At 46.7% G+C, this 15852-nt stretch overlaps 1 protein-coding gene across 8 annotated transcripts in view; it reads right to left on the reverse strand.

Moving 5' to 3' along the window:
• rimbp2b (RIMS binding protein 2b) overlaps positions 1-15852 on the reverse strand; it is an 81349-nt gene that overhangs the window by 46574 nt on the left and 18923 nt on the right. For all 8 annotated transcript variants that reach the window (XM_060054993.1, XM_060054991.1, XM_060054992.1 and 5 more), the window contains one exon: positions 4366-4449. In XM_060054993.1, coding sequence (XP_059910976.1) covers positions 4366-4449 — 84 coding nt within the window. The remainder of the gene's footprint in view (positions 1-4365; positions 4450-15852) is intronic.

A 15852-nucleotide genomic window follows, 5' to 3' on the forward strand; every position in this document is an offset into this window, starting at 1 on the left:
GTGTGTGAGCTCATTAGGATCTCCGGGAGCTGCTCTCCGGGTGTTGGAGAGTCCACATGGAGGCGGGCGTCCTGGTCTCCGTACGGCCCCACTGTTTGCCCTGTAGTTTCTGATTAGAGCAGATTTCACACACAAGAGCAAGGCAAACAGTTCCTCATGAGGACCATTGTCTCCTGACTCCCTGCCTCTCCGCTCTCACCACACATTACTACGGATAAACCGGAGGGGAATGAGAACGCAGGCCAATATATTTGATGGTCGATCCCAAAGCCAATATAGGCTCTAAGCCGCCTCGTCTTCTGCTGTGCCTTGTGTCGTTTCCTCGTATTGTTTCTCTTGTATTTATCTGAAGTCTCCGTTTTCAGTTTATATCTTTTTTGTGGGTCAATAAGTCCATCTAAACACGTTTTAATAAAAAGGTTGCCAATCCTGCACGTTGAATTCCTGTGTACCCACGAAACACAAAAAACACATGCTGTTTTGTTTCAAATGCACAAAAATGTATAGCAAACATAAATCAAGGGCGGTTTCCACCTCAGAACGCGAGGCTCTGTCGGATGGTTTCTGCACACACGGAGCGTCCCCTGAACACAGGGCCCACTTGAAAAGGTGGGACCCCGGCAGCAGGCGCCGGCGGCGCGCTCTTAATGAAAGCTTGCAGGTAATGTGCCTTTGATGAGCCCGCCGGCAGACACCTCGCACATCTGGACAGGCCGCTGAGCGCGACCATGCAACACGCCCGGGATCAACGCAGGCGCACGACAGAAGGCGTGCCGCTCGTCGTCTGCCGATGCCCATCGCCATGGTAACACACCTTGGAAGGCAGTGACACGGTTGCGGTTGATGCGACCGGTTTACAGAGACGATGTCGGCGCCAGATGGCCTCGCGCGGGTGTTTACCGTCACTCGCGACGGGAAGCCATGTGCATACACAAGGAGGCTACGTCCGCTGGGGATCTGGGCTCGCAGGGAGGGAGCCGTATCGAAGGCGTCCGTGTGACGTCTCCGTCAGACATTAAACATGCATCTCTCATACGAGCTGTTACCAAAACGCAGGCCGCCGCGATCCCATAGTGATGTACCGTCCCACGGGGGAGGGAGCTTTGGGAGACCGTTAGACACACATGCTTTGACGCTACGCTCCCTGAAGCTTTGCGGTTTATTTTTACCTGAGACACATACATAGGGGGAGCGAGAGAGAGGGAGGGGGGGAGGGAGGGGAGAAAGACAGGGGAGAGAGAAAGGAGAGTTCAAGAGGGAAAAGACAAGCCGAGACGGTGAGAGAGGCAGACAGATGAAGAGAGCGAGCCAGGCGAGAGGAGAACAGAAAAGGGAGAGTATAGATATAAAGAGAAGGGGGGGGGGGGAAAGCCCTCTCAGGCTGCGAGCGACGTGACGGCCCGTCAACCAAGTGTCTCCGCGCGTCGCTGTGTGTCAGCCTTGGCGTTGACACAGCGTGTGCGTGCGCTGCTGTCGCCCGTGTGTGTACGTGTGTGTCTGTGTGCGGTACACAGATAAGAGGGCTGACTGGGGGTCCAGCGAGACTGGCTCAACGATTCAGCGCGCCATTCCATGGCGCCGTGTCCCCCGGGCCGCGCTCCTCCCCGGTCCAACGGAGGGCTGACAATAGCAGCAGAGTGGTACTAGCGCCGTGGGCGGGGAGGGGCTGGGGACGGCTCTAATGGAGTTTATTTTGGGGGCAGAGGAGCACACACACAAAGAGAACTCGTCCGAGGGGAGGGGGAGCCAGTGAAAGGTCCAGGAGCAGTGCAGAGCCTCTGGAAGAACTGCCGGACCAAGCAGTCCTCACATGACGTGTCCTCACAAACCACGAATGAAACGGATCCATTCATGAGGTTTTACAGCAGATGAAGATGGTAGTATTGGTCATCATCCTCATCACTTTGGTTAGGAGTCGTAGTAGTTATCGTGATAGTGATGCAGTAGTGGAATATTGTTGCCACCCTCCATGCTGTATTTTCCATACCGAAGCAAGGCGTGAAATCATCTCTTATGTAATAACTGATCAAAGCAGGCTGATAGCCTGAGGGGATCTCTATGGGGCAGAGTGGGGTGTATGTGAGAGGGGGGAGGGGGGGGTTCCTCCATTCATCACAGCGTGAGACTGAGTGATTACTCACTAGTGGGCGCCCCCGCCACTGCCGTGCATAAGCAGCAGCTTATGAGTGTGAGTGTGTGTGTGTCTGAATGTGTGTGTGTGTGTGTGTGTGTGTGTGTGTGTGTGTGTGTGTGTGTGTGTGTGTGTGTGTGTGTGTGTGTGTGTGTGTGTGTGTGTGTGTGTGTGTGTGTGTGTGTGTGTGTGTGTGTGTGTATGTGTGTGTGTGTGTGTGTGTGTATGTGTGTGTGTATGTACATGTGTGTGTGTGTGTGTGTGTGTGTGTGTGTGTGTGTGTGTGTGTGTGTGTGTGTGTGTGTGTGTGTGTGTGTGTGTGTATGTGTGTGTGTATGTACATGTGTGTGTGTGTGTGTGTGTGTGTGTGTGTGTGTGTGTGTGTGTGTGTGTGTGTGTGTGTGTGTGTGTGTGTGTGTGTGTGTGTGTGTGTGTGTGTGGGTGTGTGTGTGTGTGTGTGTGTGTGCGTGTGTGTACTTGTTGTTTATACCAAGACTTTGCAGCTACTAAGGCTCTGCCAATCCAGATCACCGACTGCATGATTACTATGTAGCCTGAGACCTACCACTACCGGGTTCTTCAGGGAGGGAACACGCTGGACCGTCCAGCACAACAGGGAACAGGGCGTGAGTCAGCCCCTTCCAGCTCCTGGTTTATGGCCCGGTCTTTGTGCCGCCTCCCACCAGGAGTTCTGCCATTGCATTGGTGGACCACTGGATCCATGATATCAAACCAATTAACTTCCAAATTGAACAATTACAATCGAATAATGACACAATTACCAATAAATCAAGTATCCACAAAGGATTCATATTTCCTTTATGATGTGAGCTATGAAGACTCAATTGCCTCTTAAACAAAATGTTTTAGTCCCCTTTACTTTTTACAAGGCATGCCTTCAAATGTCCAGGTAAGACACTGAGTTAAGCTCCACTTATCAGAGCCCTTCAGATGGATGAGGTTGGTCTGTTTCCTCTTCCTCTCAGCGCTGGCCTCTCCCCCTCCCTCTCCCTCTCCCTCCCCCCTCCCCCTTCCAGCTTCTGTTTTCAAGTCAAGGGCAGCTGGAGAGCAAGAGTGACATTTCTGGAATATTCTTAGAAAATGTCCCTCCAGAGACAGTTGACATATGTGAGCTGGGGGCTGCGTGTTAGGCACCCCTGACCCTTTCTCTCTCCCTTCTCTCCCTTTTCTCCCTCCTCTCCCAGGGGGAAACCATTACATTTACACGGTGCTCATACACAGGTGCTGCAGTATGCAGGTGAATAACCAAACACTGGGTGCTGTTCCAATCCAGACGGTGAAGACCAAACAGCCACGCCATTAGGCAACAAACGACATGCAGATAATTGGATGGATATGCGACCACCTGTGTATACAGGCCCTTCCAGGCTCCGCAAGGATTGCACGCAACAAATCATTACTGTCATAAAACGATCCCTGCCGTTTCTCCCAGCGTTCTGCCCATGTTGACAAAATGCAACGCTAGCATGATGTGGAAAACAAATTTTCAGCAGCTCCTGTGACTTCCAACCGGGGGTTTTGGCCTGTTTGGCCCCGTAATTTCCTCCAGATTACACGTCATTACGTAGTGACAGAGGGCAGAAGGTTCCTCGGACAACAAATCAATCCGGTCTCTGCCTTCGCCTTTGGAGATAGATGAAGGCTTTCTTTGTGTGTGTGTGTGTGTGTGTGTGTGTGTGTGTGTGTGTGTGTGTGTGTGTGTGTGTGTGTGTGTGTGTATGTGTGTGGGTGTGTGTTTGTTTGTGTGTGTGTTTGTGTGTGTGTGTGTGTGCTTGTGTGTGTGTGTGTGTGTGTGTGTGTGTGTGTGTGTGTGTGTGTGTGTGTGTGTGTGTGTGTGTGTGTGTGTGTGTGTGTGTGTGTGTATGTGTGTGTGTGTGTGTGTGTGTGTGTGTGAGTTTGAGCGTGTGTGTGTATTTTTAAGCATGTGTTTGTTTGTCTGTGTGGTTGTGTGTTTGAGTGTGTGTGTATGTGTGTGTGTGTGTGTGTGTGTGTGTGTGTGTGTGTGTGTGTGTGTGTGTGTGTGTGTGTGTGTGTGTGTGTGTGTGTGTGTGTGTGTGAATGTTTGTTTCTGTTTGTTTGTGTGTGTGCGTTTGTGTGCGTGCGTGTGTGTGTGTGTGTTTGTGTGTGAGTGTGTGCGTATTTGAGCATGTGTGTGTGTGTGTCTGAGTGCGTGTGTGTCCGCAGGTTGGTGTGTGTATTTTGAGAGCACTTACCAGAGTCTGACATGTTTGGTGGCGTTTCTTCACCTCTGCCTCAAGTGCTTCACACTCCCTCCTCCTGGTGCTGATCTCTGTCTCCTGAGGAAAGACGGACACGGCTTCGTGACATTTTGTCCCGAGCACTGACTTTCACCCAGAGACAGAGCGAGAGACGAATGCAACTCTGTCAAGTAGCAAGGCTGCAACCATACACAGCACCCCATTCATTCTCTGCAAACCACATTGGTTGGAATGATCATCTGTCTGTCTGTCTGTCTGTCTGTCTGTCTCTGTGTGTTTGTGTGTGTGTTTGCGTGTGTCTGTGTGTATTTGTGTGAGTCTGTTTGTGTTTCCGTAGTCAGTTCAATTTCTGACATTTTCTTTTGAATCATCAAAATAACCATCATAGTAACTGTTTTATTGCCTGTGTTCCTAAGAAGTGTACAAACATACTCCTGAACAACGCACACATACAAACACAACGTCCACGTCAGCGCACTGCCATTGGACACGCCGCTGTCTGGTTCAGGGCAAACCATCCGAGGACATCGTTGCTCCTCTAAATGCTTCGCATGAAGATTCCGCCTGTTTAATGCGACCCAACGGAAAGCCCTCTCATGGGCAAATCTCCTGAACTACTCCTCTAATTACGTGTGTGTGTGTATTTCTGTGTGTGTGTGTATGTGTGTGTGTGTGTGTGTGTGTGTGTGTGTGTGTGTGTGTGTGTGTGTGTGTGTGTGTGTGTGTGTGTGTGTGTGTGTGTGTGTGTGTGTGTGTGTGTGTGTGTGTGTGTGTGTGTGTGTGTGTGTGTGTGTGTGTGTGTGTGTGTAGGGGCCTAGTACGGATTGGCAGCGCCGGAGATATTCAGCGAGTTCAATCATTTGTTTGTCTGGAACAGCCCGAATAAAATGAGATGTGGCTCCCTCAAAGCTGCCTGGGTGACTCGTTGGAACTGTTAATCACTGATTCTTATTTCATGAGTATTTTCGTGTATTTCCTATATTCAAACCGCTGTAGTTAAACACACACGCACACAACATCCACACGAGTTACTGAACTCTTCTGATACCAGCAAATCCAAGCAAGTTGGACTTTGACATGACTGAGCCTGCCCCCGGACTGCTTGGAACATCCTTGCTTTGGACGGGAGCGAAAGGGCACTGAAGTGTAGCTGATCTAAGATTAGTGTGTCGAATTAAAGGGGATTTCATCGGAGTGGGTGTGAGGCACCGTGGCGCTGGCCCTAGTGTTGAAATCTGTCTTCAGACCGGGCCCTTACCCAGTTTGCACTCAGATCCTATCACTCACACACACACACAAACACACACACACGTACGCACACACACGCACGCGCACGCACACATACACGCACACGCATACACACACACACACACACGCAGGAATACAAAACCTGGGCACAGTCCCCCTCCTTCCCATACTTAACGGAGTCCACTATGTTCTGCTATGTCCGATGGTTCCTCCCCTGCTGGCCCCAGGAGCCAGGGGGTGACATCACATGGGGGTAGAGGAACCAGCTTTGACCCATGGATGGAAAGGGACCGTTGGCATGGTTACGTTCTGGAACCCCCATCGCCCATCGAGGCTGTCTAACCCATCCTGATGTGGGGCATCGTATCACTTCTGTCACAAATAGGATTGTTTACGACCATGTGGTACCCAGCGGTCCGAAGACGACGTAAACGACAGTTGAATCCAACACACTGCAGTTTAAACAGGGCCCAGAGTTGAAAGCATACGGAAGTATTGGAACATGCCCTGCACGTGATCACGTGAGTTAGGGAGGTGCGGCCTCAGCAAACAGCGGGCCCCCGGGGGCCCTCTAATGTGTGTAGTCTGCAGAACCACAACACGTCCTGCTAAACTGGGCTGTGCAATAAAACACACACTGACACACATGGTCAAACACATGCACACAGACTCATAAACCTACAGCTGACCCCACACACAGATATCCCCCCCCCCCCCCCCGCACCCAACTCACACACTCAAATGAGGGACAAAGATCCAGAAATACTCATATAGGGATAAGGGCACAAATACTAATGAATATATATGGTCTATCCGTGTGTGTGTGTGAGGTTCAGTGTATGTTCGTGTTTATTTGTGTGTGTGTTTGTGTGTGTGTATGTTTGTGTATGTGTATGTATGGGGGGATTATGTGTATGTATATATATATATATATATATACACACACACACAAATAAACACAAATGTACACTTAAACACACAGAACAATGGAAAGATCATCCCCCCTACCCATCACAGACACACACGAGCTCTCTCACACACACACACACACACAGACGGGACAGTTCTCAGCAGCCCGGTGCCCATTGTTTCGGAACACAGTTGCTGATGTTCACCAAGAGATTCCCGCTGATGAGGGATTCAGCGGGCGGCCGCGGTGAGTAAGGGGCTGCAGGGAGGGAGTGGGGAGGCGTTTACCGCCCTGCCACGGACCGAGACAGATGACTGAGGACAGCCCTAAGCTGCAGATAGCATTTGTGCCTCAGTGGTGCTAATGCAAATGCATGCAAAAACAGAGCGCAGCCTCCTTCCACGTCGCCTCCATGACTCTCTGGTATGTGGGGAGGCGGAGCGTACCATCGACTACTGTGGAAGGCAGGGGGGGCCATGATGCACACTACAGATAGCCTCCATCCATCGGACTGAACCATAGATTACTATAGAGCTATATCTGTGATGTGAATGAGCTCTTTTATTTTGGTTAAACTAAAAAAAGGGTTTCAATGATTCCGTTTCCACAGTCTCATGGACTGTGGTTTCATGTCTGGACACCTGGCCACGTTTCGACTACTGGCCGTCCCTCACAGAAGGCATACCCCCTTCCTGGTCTTCCTAAAGGTTTATTCCGTTTCCCGTTGGCTTTAAATACACTTGTGTGTTTAACACGTGTGTTTCTGTCCCACATTATTGCACCCACCCTCCCTGCGACGTTAGGGAAACACTGCGGTAGGCAAGGTGAATACAAACACCTTGTGTGCCAACCCCTATACTGAGGTGGCGAGACAGAGAGACGGAGATAGAGATGGATAGGCAGCCAGAGAGGCTGAGAGCTGTAAACATGCACGCCTTCCTGTTCAGCACCTCGGAGAGCTCTCCTCAAGAACTCAAAGCAGTCTCGAGAGGCTCAGTGGCATTGAGGTATAAATGCAGTATGATTATACTTCCTCCACCAACCTTTATTCCTTAGGCAAGCACTGCTTCAAGCCGATAAGAGGTAACCCAATCCTTCACAGGTTGGATATTTATGATCTCTGATTGAACAAAATCTCTCTCTCTCTCTCTCTCTCTCTCTCTCTCTCTCTCTCTCTCTCTCTCTCTCTCTCTCTCTCTCTCTCTCTCTCTCTCTCTCTCTCTCTCTCTCTCTCTCTCTCTCTCTCTCTCTTCCTCTAATATGCATCAGGTCTAATAATGAATCACAATCCTTCCTGTGGCTACTTAGAATTTTCAGCATCATGTAGAACTTAAATGTATTTACTGTAAATCCTTTATTTAGCATTAGCTTCGGTTCCGCAAGCAATGTTGCACTGAAATGAAAGCACCTATTTTGAAGCACATCATTGCCATAATGTTTTGAATTTTAAAAGGCATGGAAAATTGAATTTATCACATGAAATATTGTACTGTGAAAACAAGGTCATCTGATTGTATTCAATTCATTCAATGCTTTGAATGAATTGAATACAATCAAATATTGCATTTCAAGTTGTGCCATTTAAAATCACAGATATTATATTATTTTTTCACTAAATCAGATAGAAAAACATTCATAAAACAATATAATGACTTATATTTAAGTGGTCAAAGCACAGATCAAAACATTCCAGCGATAAACTAGTAACTGAAACAGCAGGGTATTCCAAGGACAGGCCAGAGCAATGGAGACTGGATGTGATCAAACGGACTGCTTGCCTACCAGCCTGTCTAAACGTCATCAAAGGCAATGGCTCGGTGAGAACGGAGAGTGACGGGGTCCCCTCTGCTGTCCGGTTTGCATTGTTTAGGCCCAGGTTTATCCACACTCAGAGCTTAATAAGCACAGGGGTTTTCAGGGAATTAAAAAAAGCATCTTTACATATCATAACCTTTATGATGACGGCTCTTCTTTGTGGCGGTAATAACTATAGGCAAAATACTTATTCAATGTATCACCCTCTTTTTGGAGATTTTCCACCTAATTGACATGTCCAAATACATCTACATCATAATAAATCGATGATATGTGGCATAATAATGGCAATTGATGCCATTTTTTTTTTATCATTAATTGAGCCCTTGGATGATTCACACATGTACAACCAACCGGAGCTCCGTCACTCTCCCAACTCGCCATCGTATTATTTGACGGACACACCGTTACAGTTATCAGTTTATTGCTTTTATTTTCTGATCTGTATTTTGAAAACTTGAATATAAGTAAAGAATATCGTATTTCAAATATCCACATTGAAAGATATTTGAAAAATATATAGGGTTGATACGAGAACATTGAAAAAAGGTTTTGGCGGAAACAGTACAACTTGAGATGCCATATTCAAATAACTCTTTCTCCTATCATATTTCAACATTATCAATTCAAAAGGTGTCTGCATTTCCATATACAAAATTCAATGGCTTTTAACTTCTAAACATAATGGCAGTGCTTCAATCCATATAATCCTCCTGCACTTCCTGTTGGTAATGAGGTTGGTCTTCTATCTGCTCCCTATAAGCTGAGCCCAGAGATACCACAGGAAGAGTCAAAGTCTTCCGCTGATGCATTATTATTACAGTGTCACACATGGTCATCCGTGGCAAGAAAGCTCAAGGAGTCAACAACATCTCATTAAATGAATAAAAAACAATACACCACCACCAGTGATATATATATATATATACACTAGTGTTTCCTCGCGCGCATTGCTCGTGCGCTCAACCTCTAATTGTAATTAGCAATAATGTGGAAGCCCCAGTCGATAATGTAACACATTTCTGAGCGCATAATATAATAACATTTTGCCTATAATTTTACAATGTCTAACATTCGTCACCACAAATGACTCTTAAAGCAGAGCCAACATTTAAATATTTTTTAACCATTCAGCAAACAAAAGGCAACAGGCTGATTATCATTTAGGCCACTCAATGACATGCAGAAGCGTCATCAACACGCCCACTGAAGTGGTGTGAGAAATAACGACTTTCTACTCCTCATTTACATTTAAGGTAATTTATAATTCCTACAGAGAAAATAGTATTATTCAGGAGATTTTCAGGGTACAAATGTCAGGATCTGTTGTTCACACATAAGACCCATCAGGAGAATATCAGGACTAACACGTGTCTGAAAGCAGCTGGTGTGTGAGCATTTGATTACATTATAAAATTAGTCTATTTATGGTAGCAGGGGTAATTGTTCAATGTAAAGTGTAGTATACTATGCATGCAAAACAATTGTTAAATAGCTTTTACTGTAATTCATGGCTGAAAAGTGCATTGACATTTTAAAATGCAAGGCAACTAACTATTGGTTAGTTGTAAATAATAATCCTCATTGTGATTAAACTTCTCTTCCAGTGTCCTGGCCAAGACAGGCAGCAGTAGCCTACAGTCACACATAGCATACACACAAAAATAAAACAACTAAAACAGTCCGCAGGCAGGAGGGGGGGATATCAATATCGCAAGACATTTGGGGAGGCTCAAGGAAAAGCGTAATATTAAGTTTGAGCAACAAAGTGTAAAGACATTTCGGGAGGCTCAAGGAGGAAAATAATATTACATTTGAGCAAGAAAGTGTAGTCTTGTGGTAGACTCTATGGACATAAATCACCATACTGTGTTATTGACATGTTTTCGTTCTGTGTTATAGGGACACTGTCTCTTTAAAATCACGTGACTTATGTGTTGATATGCCGGTCGGTGCGATGTTGGAATTTAACGTTTTTTGACAGATTGAACGACCCGCCGTTGCTTGTCGAGGGGAGAAATTATCTCTTCTTTTATCGCAATTTCTACAGTCTATAGACAGAACATGTTACCTGGGAGAGTTTGTCGATGGTGGAGCAGTTATGTTTAAAAACATAAAGTCTTACCTGGGCGAGTGTCGCTGCAGTGTGTGCGCGTGCGTTTGTGTTCTTACCTGCGCGTGTGGCTATGGCGGAGCCATTATGTTTAAGGGCGAGTGTCGCTGCGGTGTGTGCGCATGCGTGTGTGTTCTTACCTGCCCGTGTGTGGATGGCGGAGCCATTATGTTTAAAAACATAACATCTTAGCTCGGCGAGTGTGTCGCTGCCTTTGTCTTGACGTACGGTGTGTGCGTGTCTGGTGTGTGCGCTTTCCTTGTATGTGTCGCTGCCTTTGTCTTGACGTGAGGTGTGTGCGCGTACGTGTGTGTTTGTGTGTGTGTGCGTGCGTGTGTATGTGTGTGTGTGTGTGTTTGTGTGTGTGCATTTCCATGTATGTTCTTGCGCATGTGCGTGTGCGTGCTTGCGGTGTACGTACGCGTTCGTGCGTGCTGTATGTGTGTGTGAGCTGCAGGCTGCAAGGCACATGCGCACATGAGTACCTTGAGTTACTGGTGCGACAGGCCTGCTATTATAGTAGTAATATATATATATATATATATATATATATATATCAAGCACCAAATAAAGCTTAACCTGAGGCCCAAATGTGAGAATATCTAAAGATTCTACAGAGAGTATGGTGGTTATTCAACATGGAGCTGTCCTCTGTGGAGGATCCAGCTGGACTGAATGGGCCTCACACTGCTTTCTCAGACACTCTGTAATCTAGTCCTCCATGGAGAGGAGTCATGATCTCAGATCATTTCAAATGGCAGAGTAGGTTGCGTAACCCACACGGCTTACATCCGCACGCGCACTCGCCTGCGTGTGACGTAGGGCAGAGATGCCTTCACTCTCGGGTAATACTGTACTTGTCTGCTGTGCGCTTAGCAGTGTGTGTGTCTGTGTGTGTGTGTGTGTGTGTGTGTGTGTGTGTGTGTGCGTGGGTATGTGTGTGCGTGTATGTGTGCATGTGTTTGTGTGTGTGTGGGCGTGCAATTGTGCTGACTGTAAATTTCAACAGAAACCCACATTAACTCCTATTTACTGTGAAACACACACACACACACACACACACACACACACACACACACACACACACACATACACGCACACACATATACACATACAACCACACACACATACACACGCGCACACACACACACACACACACACACACACACACACACACACACACACACACACACACACACACACACACACACACACACACACACACACACATAGAGACACACACATAGACATACACAGACACACAGAAATACATACAGCCCCTATAGCATTCTGCCCTCCCAGGCGTGTGGTGTTAGTCTCCCCCCAGGGGGGGAGAGGCATGGTGGGGGGTTTGGGGGGGGGGTAGGACCACATAAAAGACAGCACCAGCACAAAGGATAGAGCAACAGAGATGAAGACCTCGTGCATCAGTGGGTGAATAAAGGAATGGATGAGAGGGTTAACACAGGCCAGGAATGTACAGGCGGAGAGGAAGGAGGAGGAAAGAGTAAATAGGGAAGAAGAGTGAACACTCTTCTGGGGAAGGATATTTGAAAAACCAACAACAGGACCATAGTTTTTTGTTTTTTAGTTTTCCTAGTTATTTCTGTGTGGTGGTTTCACCATAATAGGTGTTTATCTTGTTCAGTTTCCCAATGCTTTTCCAGTGATTCTTTACTTTTGACAGGTAAACCTGTCCTGACCTATTTTGAGGTGATTTCTTTCATGTTCTCTCTTTAAAATGTCCCTGGCCCGGTTTACACGAGGGAAACAATGGCACCACGGTGGAGCACCCGTTTACATTGCTTTGGTTTGTGCCGCAAATAATGTTTAATAATAGAATGTGCAAGGGCTAGGAATAGTGTGAGAGGCTTCGGAGACATTCGCATAAGACGCGCCTCTATCTTTATGCTCGACGGCCTATGAGCTTAGCATGTGCCTTGATTATGGTTCAGTGAGAGTCTAACTAGAAGAGAAGCTATCTCTAGTCGGTGTAGATTACACCTCCCCTGGACGTGGTTCTGACAGGGTTCTCTAAATGTCATTTACAGCAGTTGCTGCCAGTTTGGATGTCTTTTACTCTCAATCTCAGACTGTTTTCAAGTTGCAATTTGAAGGAAGATTTAGAAAGCTTGTGTAAACAGAGCCTATGAGATTGCTCCCTATACATTACAGACTATTTCAATAAAGGACTTCCCCTTCCTCCCCTCCCTCCCTTCCCTCCCCTCCCTCCCTCTTCCTCCCCCCCCTCCCCTCCCTCCCCCTGCTACCAAAAAGAGCATAAAAGTGGGTCTCCATGACGTCACCTTCACCTCCACCACATCTCCAGCTCTACCACACCGACACATCCACTAGACAACACCTCCACCAAAACCTCCAAACCTGTTTACTTTATTATTTTACATCCAAATCAAAATCTAGATAGATTCCTCCAAAGCTTTGTTAGCACTGGCAGACTTAACATTTCAACCAATAATATCATAATAACCTACGCATACAAAGCTACTCGCTGACACACAGCTGAATAGTGTGCTTTGTCACTTCGGCACAACCCAGTCATTCTCCACCTACGTTTTCTACTCCTGAGCTAATTTCCAGTTTTCACTTGGAAATATGATCCTGGATGTCTTTGTACTTTTTTGTTCAGTAATCACATACAACTACATAAAAAACAGAAACATAGATCTTAAACAGCAGTCAGGGACTGCTGAGTAGCACAAAGAGCAGCTGAAGTTGACTCTGAGTATGTTGTCCACGAGGCGTTCAGACCACAGCGGCGGGCCTAATGGAGCCAAACAATGAAGGCTTCACCCACCAGGGACAACAGCGGAGGCGGATGAAGGCTTTGTGTCCAACGCCGGCTGTTTTTTTAAATTGCTTTTAATCTGGCGACCATGTGGTGAACAACCATGCCAGCTATGGCTAATTCCGCCTCCCCGACAAATGTTGCATACAGCGACAACAGTATAAGACTGACAGGGATTTGTTTGAATTTGTTTTGAGGTTTTTGATTCGTTAATTTATCTATTTTTGTTGCGGGTGTGGGGGGGGGGGGGGGGGGGGGGGGGGGGGGTGAAAGCATGACTCAAGACCCAAAGGGGAGCATCTTATGAATATCAATCAGGACTTATAGTGCTGGCAAGCCCAGTTCTGCTGCTGCCTACACAGGAACACACACACACACACACACACAGCCTTACTCATCCTCAGATTCGAGCTGTTGTCCGGAGCAGACTGCCTTGCACTAAGCATGGTTACAACAGAAAACATGGGCCACACATGGCACATGCAGTCTGGCTGTTCAAGGCAGAGCTTGTACCAGATCCATTGGATCTATTCCCCTAAAAAACAATATCAATATTAGTGCCTGTGTAGAGCTTGTTAGTTGTGTGCATGTGTGTGCGTGCATGCCGGTGTGTGCACATGTATGGGTGTGTGTGTGTGTGTGTGTGCCTGTGTGCACGGATCATCGATGACCAGTATGGCCCCAGCAGGGTCATAGCTGTGTTCTTTTAGTGGTGGGGACAGTGTGTTCATAGGGGCAGCATCACCTCTCCCCTCGCCCCCCACACACACATATACACATGTACACACACACACACACACACACACACACACACACACACACACACACACACACACACACACACACACACACACACACACGTACACGCAAACACACACACACACACACACACACACACACACACACACACACACACACACACACACACACACACACACACACACACACACACACAAACCCTGGGGACACATTCGCTATCAGTGTGTGTGTTTGCGTGCATGCATGGTGGCAGCTGTGTAAAAGTGTGTGTGTGTGTGTGTGTGTGTGTGTGTGTGTGTGTGCGCGAAATGTGCACTGGAATGGTGCGCGTCAGGCAGAGTAGGAGCCCATGGCTGGCTCTAAACATGGAGGAGCAGATGAGGAGGATGAGGAGCGTAGTGGGAACAGGGGGGTGAGAGGGGGAGAGGAGGGGGAGAGGGAGGGGGGAGGGGAGGGGGGAGGAGATGAGGTCACTGAGGCATTAGAAAACATTCTATAAATAGAGACTCAGCAATGTGATTTAAGTAGGGATGCACCGACACCGATACCAGTACTCGGTATCGGTCCCATACTGTGCGTATGTACTCGTACTAAACTACTAAAAGTACATAAAACTGCTCTGTTAAACTACTCTGTAATACTACTCCATAAAAATACTCTGTAAAACTATTCCAATGCAACTGCACCCGAATCCACTTCACGGCAAGGGAAAGCGTAGGAAGAACATGTGACCAGTACATCATCTTTGCATTTTTCCCTGTTTCTATGCCTTTGCCTCTTTTCTTAAAGCGAGGGGAATTTTCATAAACTCAACAAAATAAAAATAACTCAAATATAACGCAGCGATTCAAACCCTTATATAAACTGCAAACCATAAGAAAACATTAACATCTCATTAGTATAGGGAACAAATGATACATGTAAGCAACATAATCATTATGTGTTTTTAATTAGTTCCAGTCAGAAAGCGAGGAAGATCTGACGAAAATCCAACATGTTTACAGAGTCATTGTTATGTAATAGTATGATTAAGTACTAAGAACCAAGAAGGTAAGTAGAAAGAACCCAAATGTAAGCACTTGTCCTTGATCTGAATGAAGGTGGTATCGGTGCCCTCAGGCCTTCCACAGAACACACTCAGGCCTTGAACATCCATATGGTGCTGCGATATTAACCAGCGTGAGCCTTATTTACCTTGTTTAGTTAAGCACTTCATTATACATTCGCTACGGAGATTATCAATTCATAGTGGCCTTTGGTTAATTTCCTTCCTTAATCGCTTTGCTGTTTGGATGATATAAGATTAAGGGTACCTTAAAGGGAAAGTGTTTAGGTGTGTGCATGTGTTTCCATCGCTTGTGCATCATTGCGTCGCGTTTGTACATATTAAAACAAAACAGGTGTGCTTGCAGATTGTAGTTTATCACTAAGTAACGAATAGGCAATGACAATCCTTCATGACTTGTAAACAACAGATAAACATCATCATTTCTATTTCTTTCACTCAAACAGTTCTCATTGAGTCTAACACCTGTCTCTCCCTTAGAAGCACATCTATGGAGAAGAAGGTCATCTCCCCTTCTCACATCACGTGCATTCACATCAGACTAGGCTGGTTATCTGCACACTGGGATCCTCGACCGGTGACAGGTTACGACGAGTTCATGGATTATTAGACAGAATATTTCATGTCGCCCTATTCGTCCTGATCACAGTGTTCCTGTTCATGCAGAATCAACTGTGAAGACTGAAATGTCAAGGCAATGAAGGAGGGATGATAACTGGCGTCCTCTCAGATGTACATATTTATCAAATTCGTTTTCGAACGAA

This window comes from Gadus macrocephalus, chromosome 6, assembly GCF_031168955.1.
Source record: "Gadus macrocephalus chromosome 6, ASM3116895v1".
Classification (NCBI taxonomy): Eukaryota; Metazoa; Chordata; class Actinopteri; order Gadiformes; family Gadidae; genus Gadus; species Gadus macrocephalus.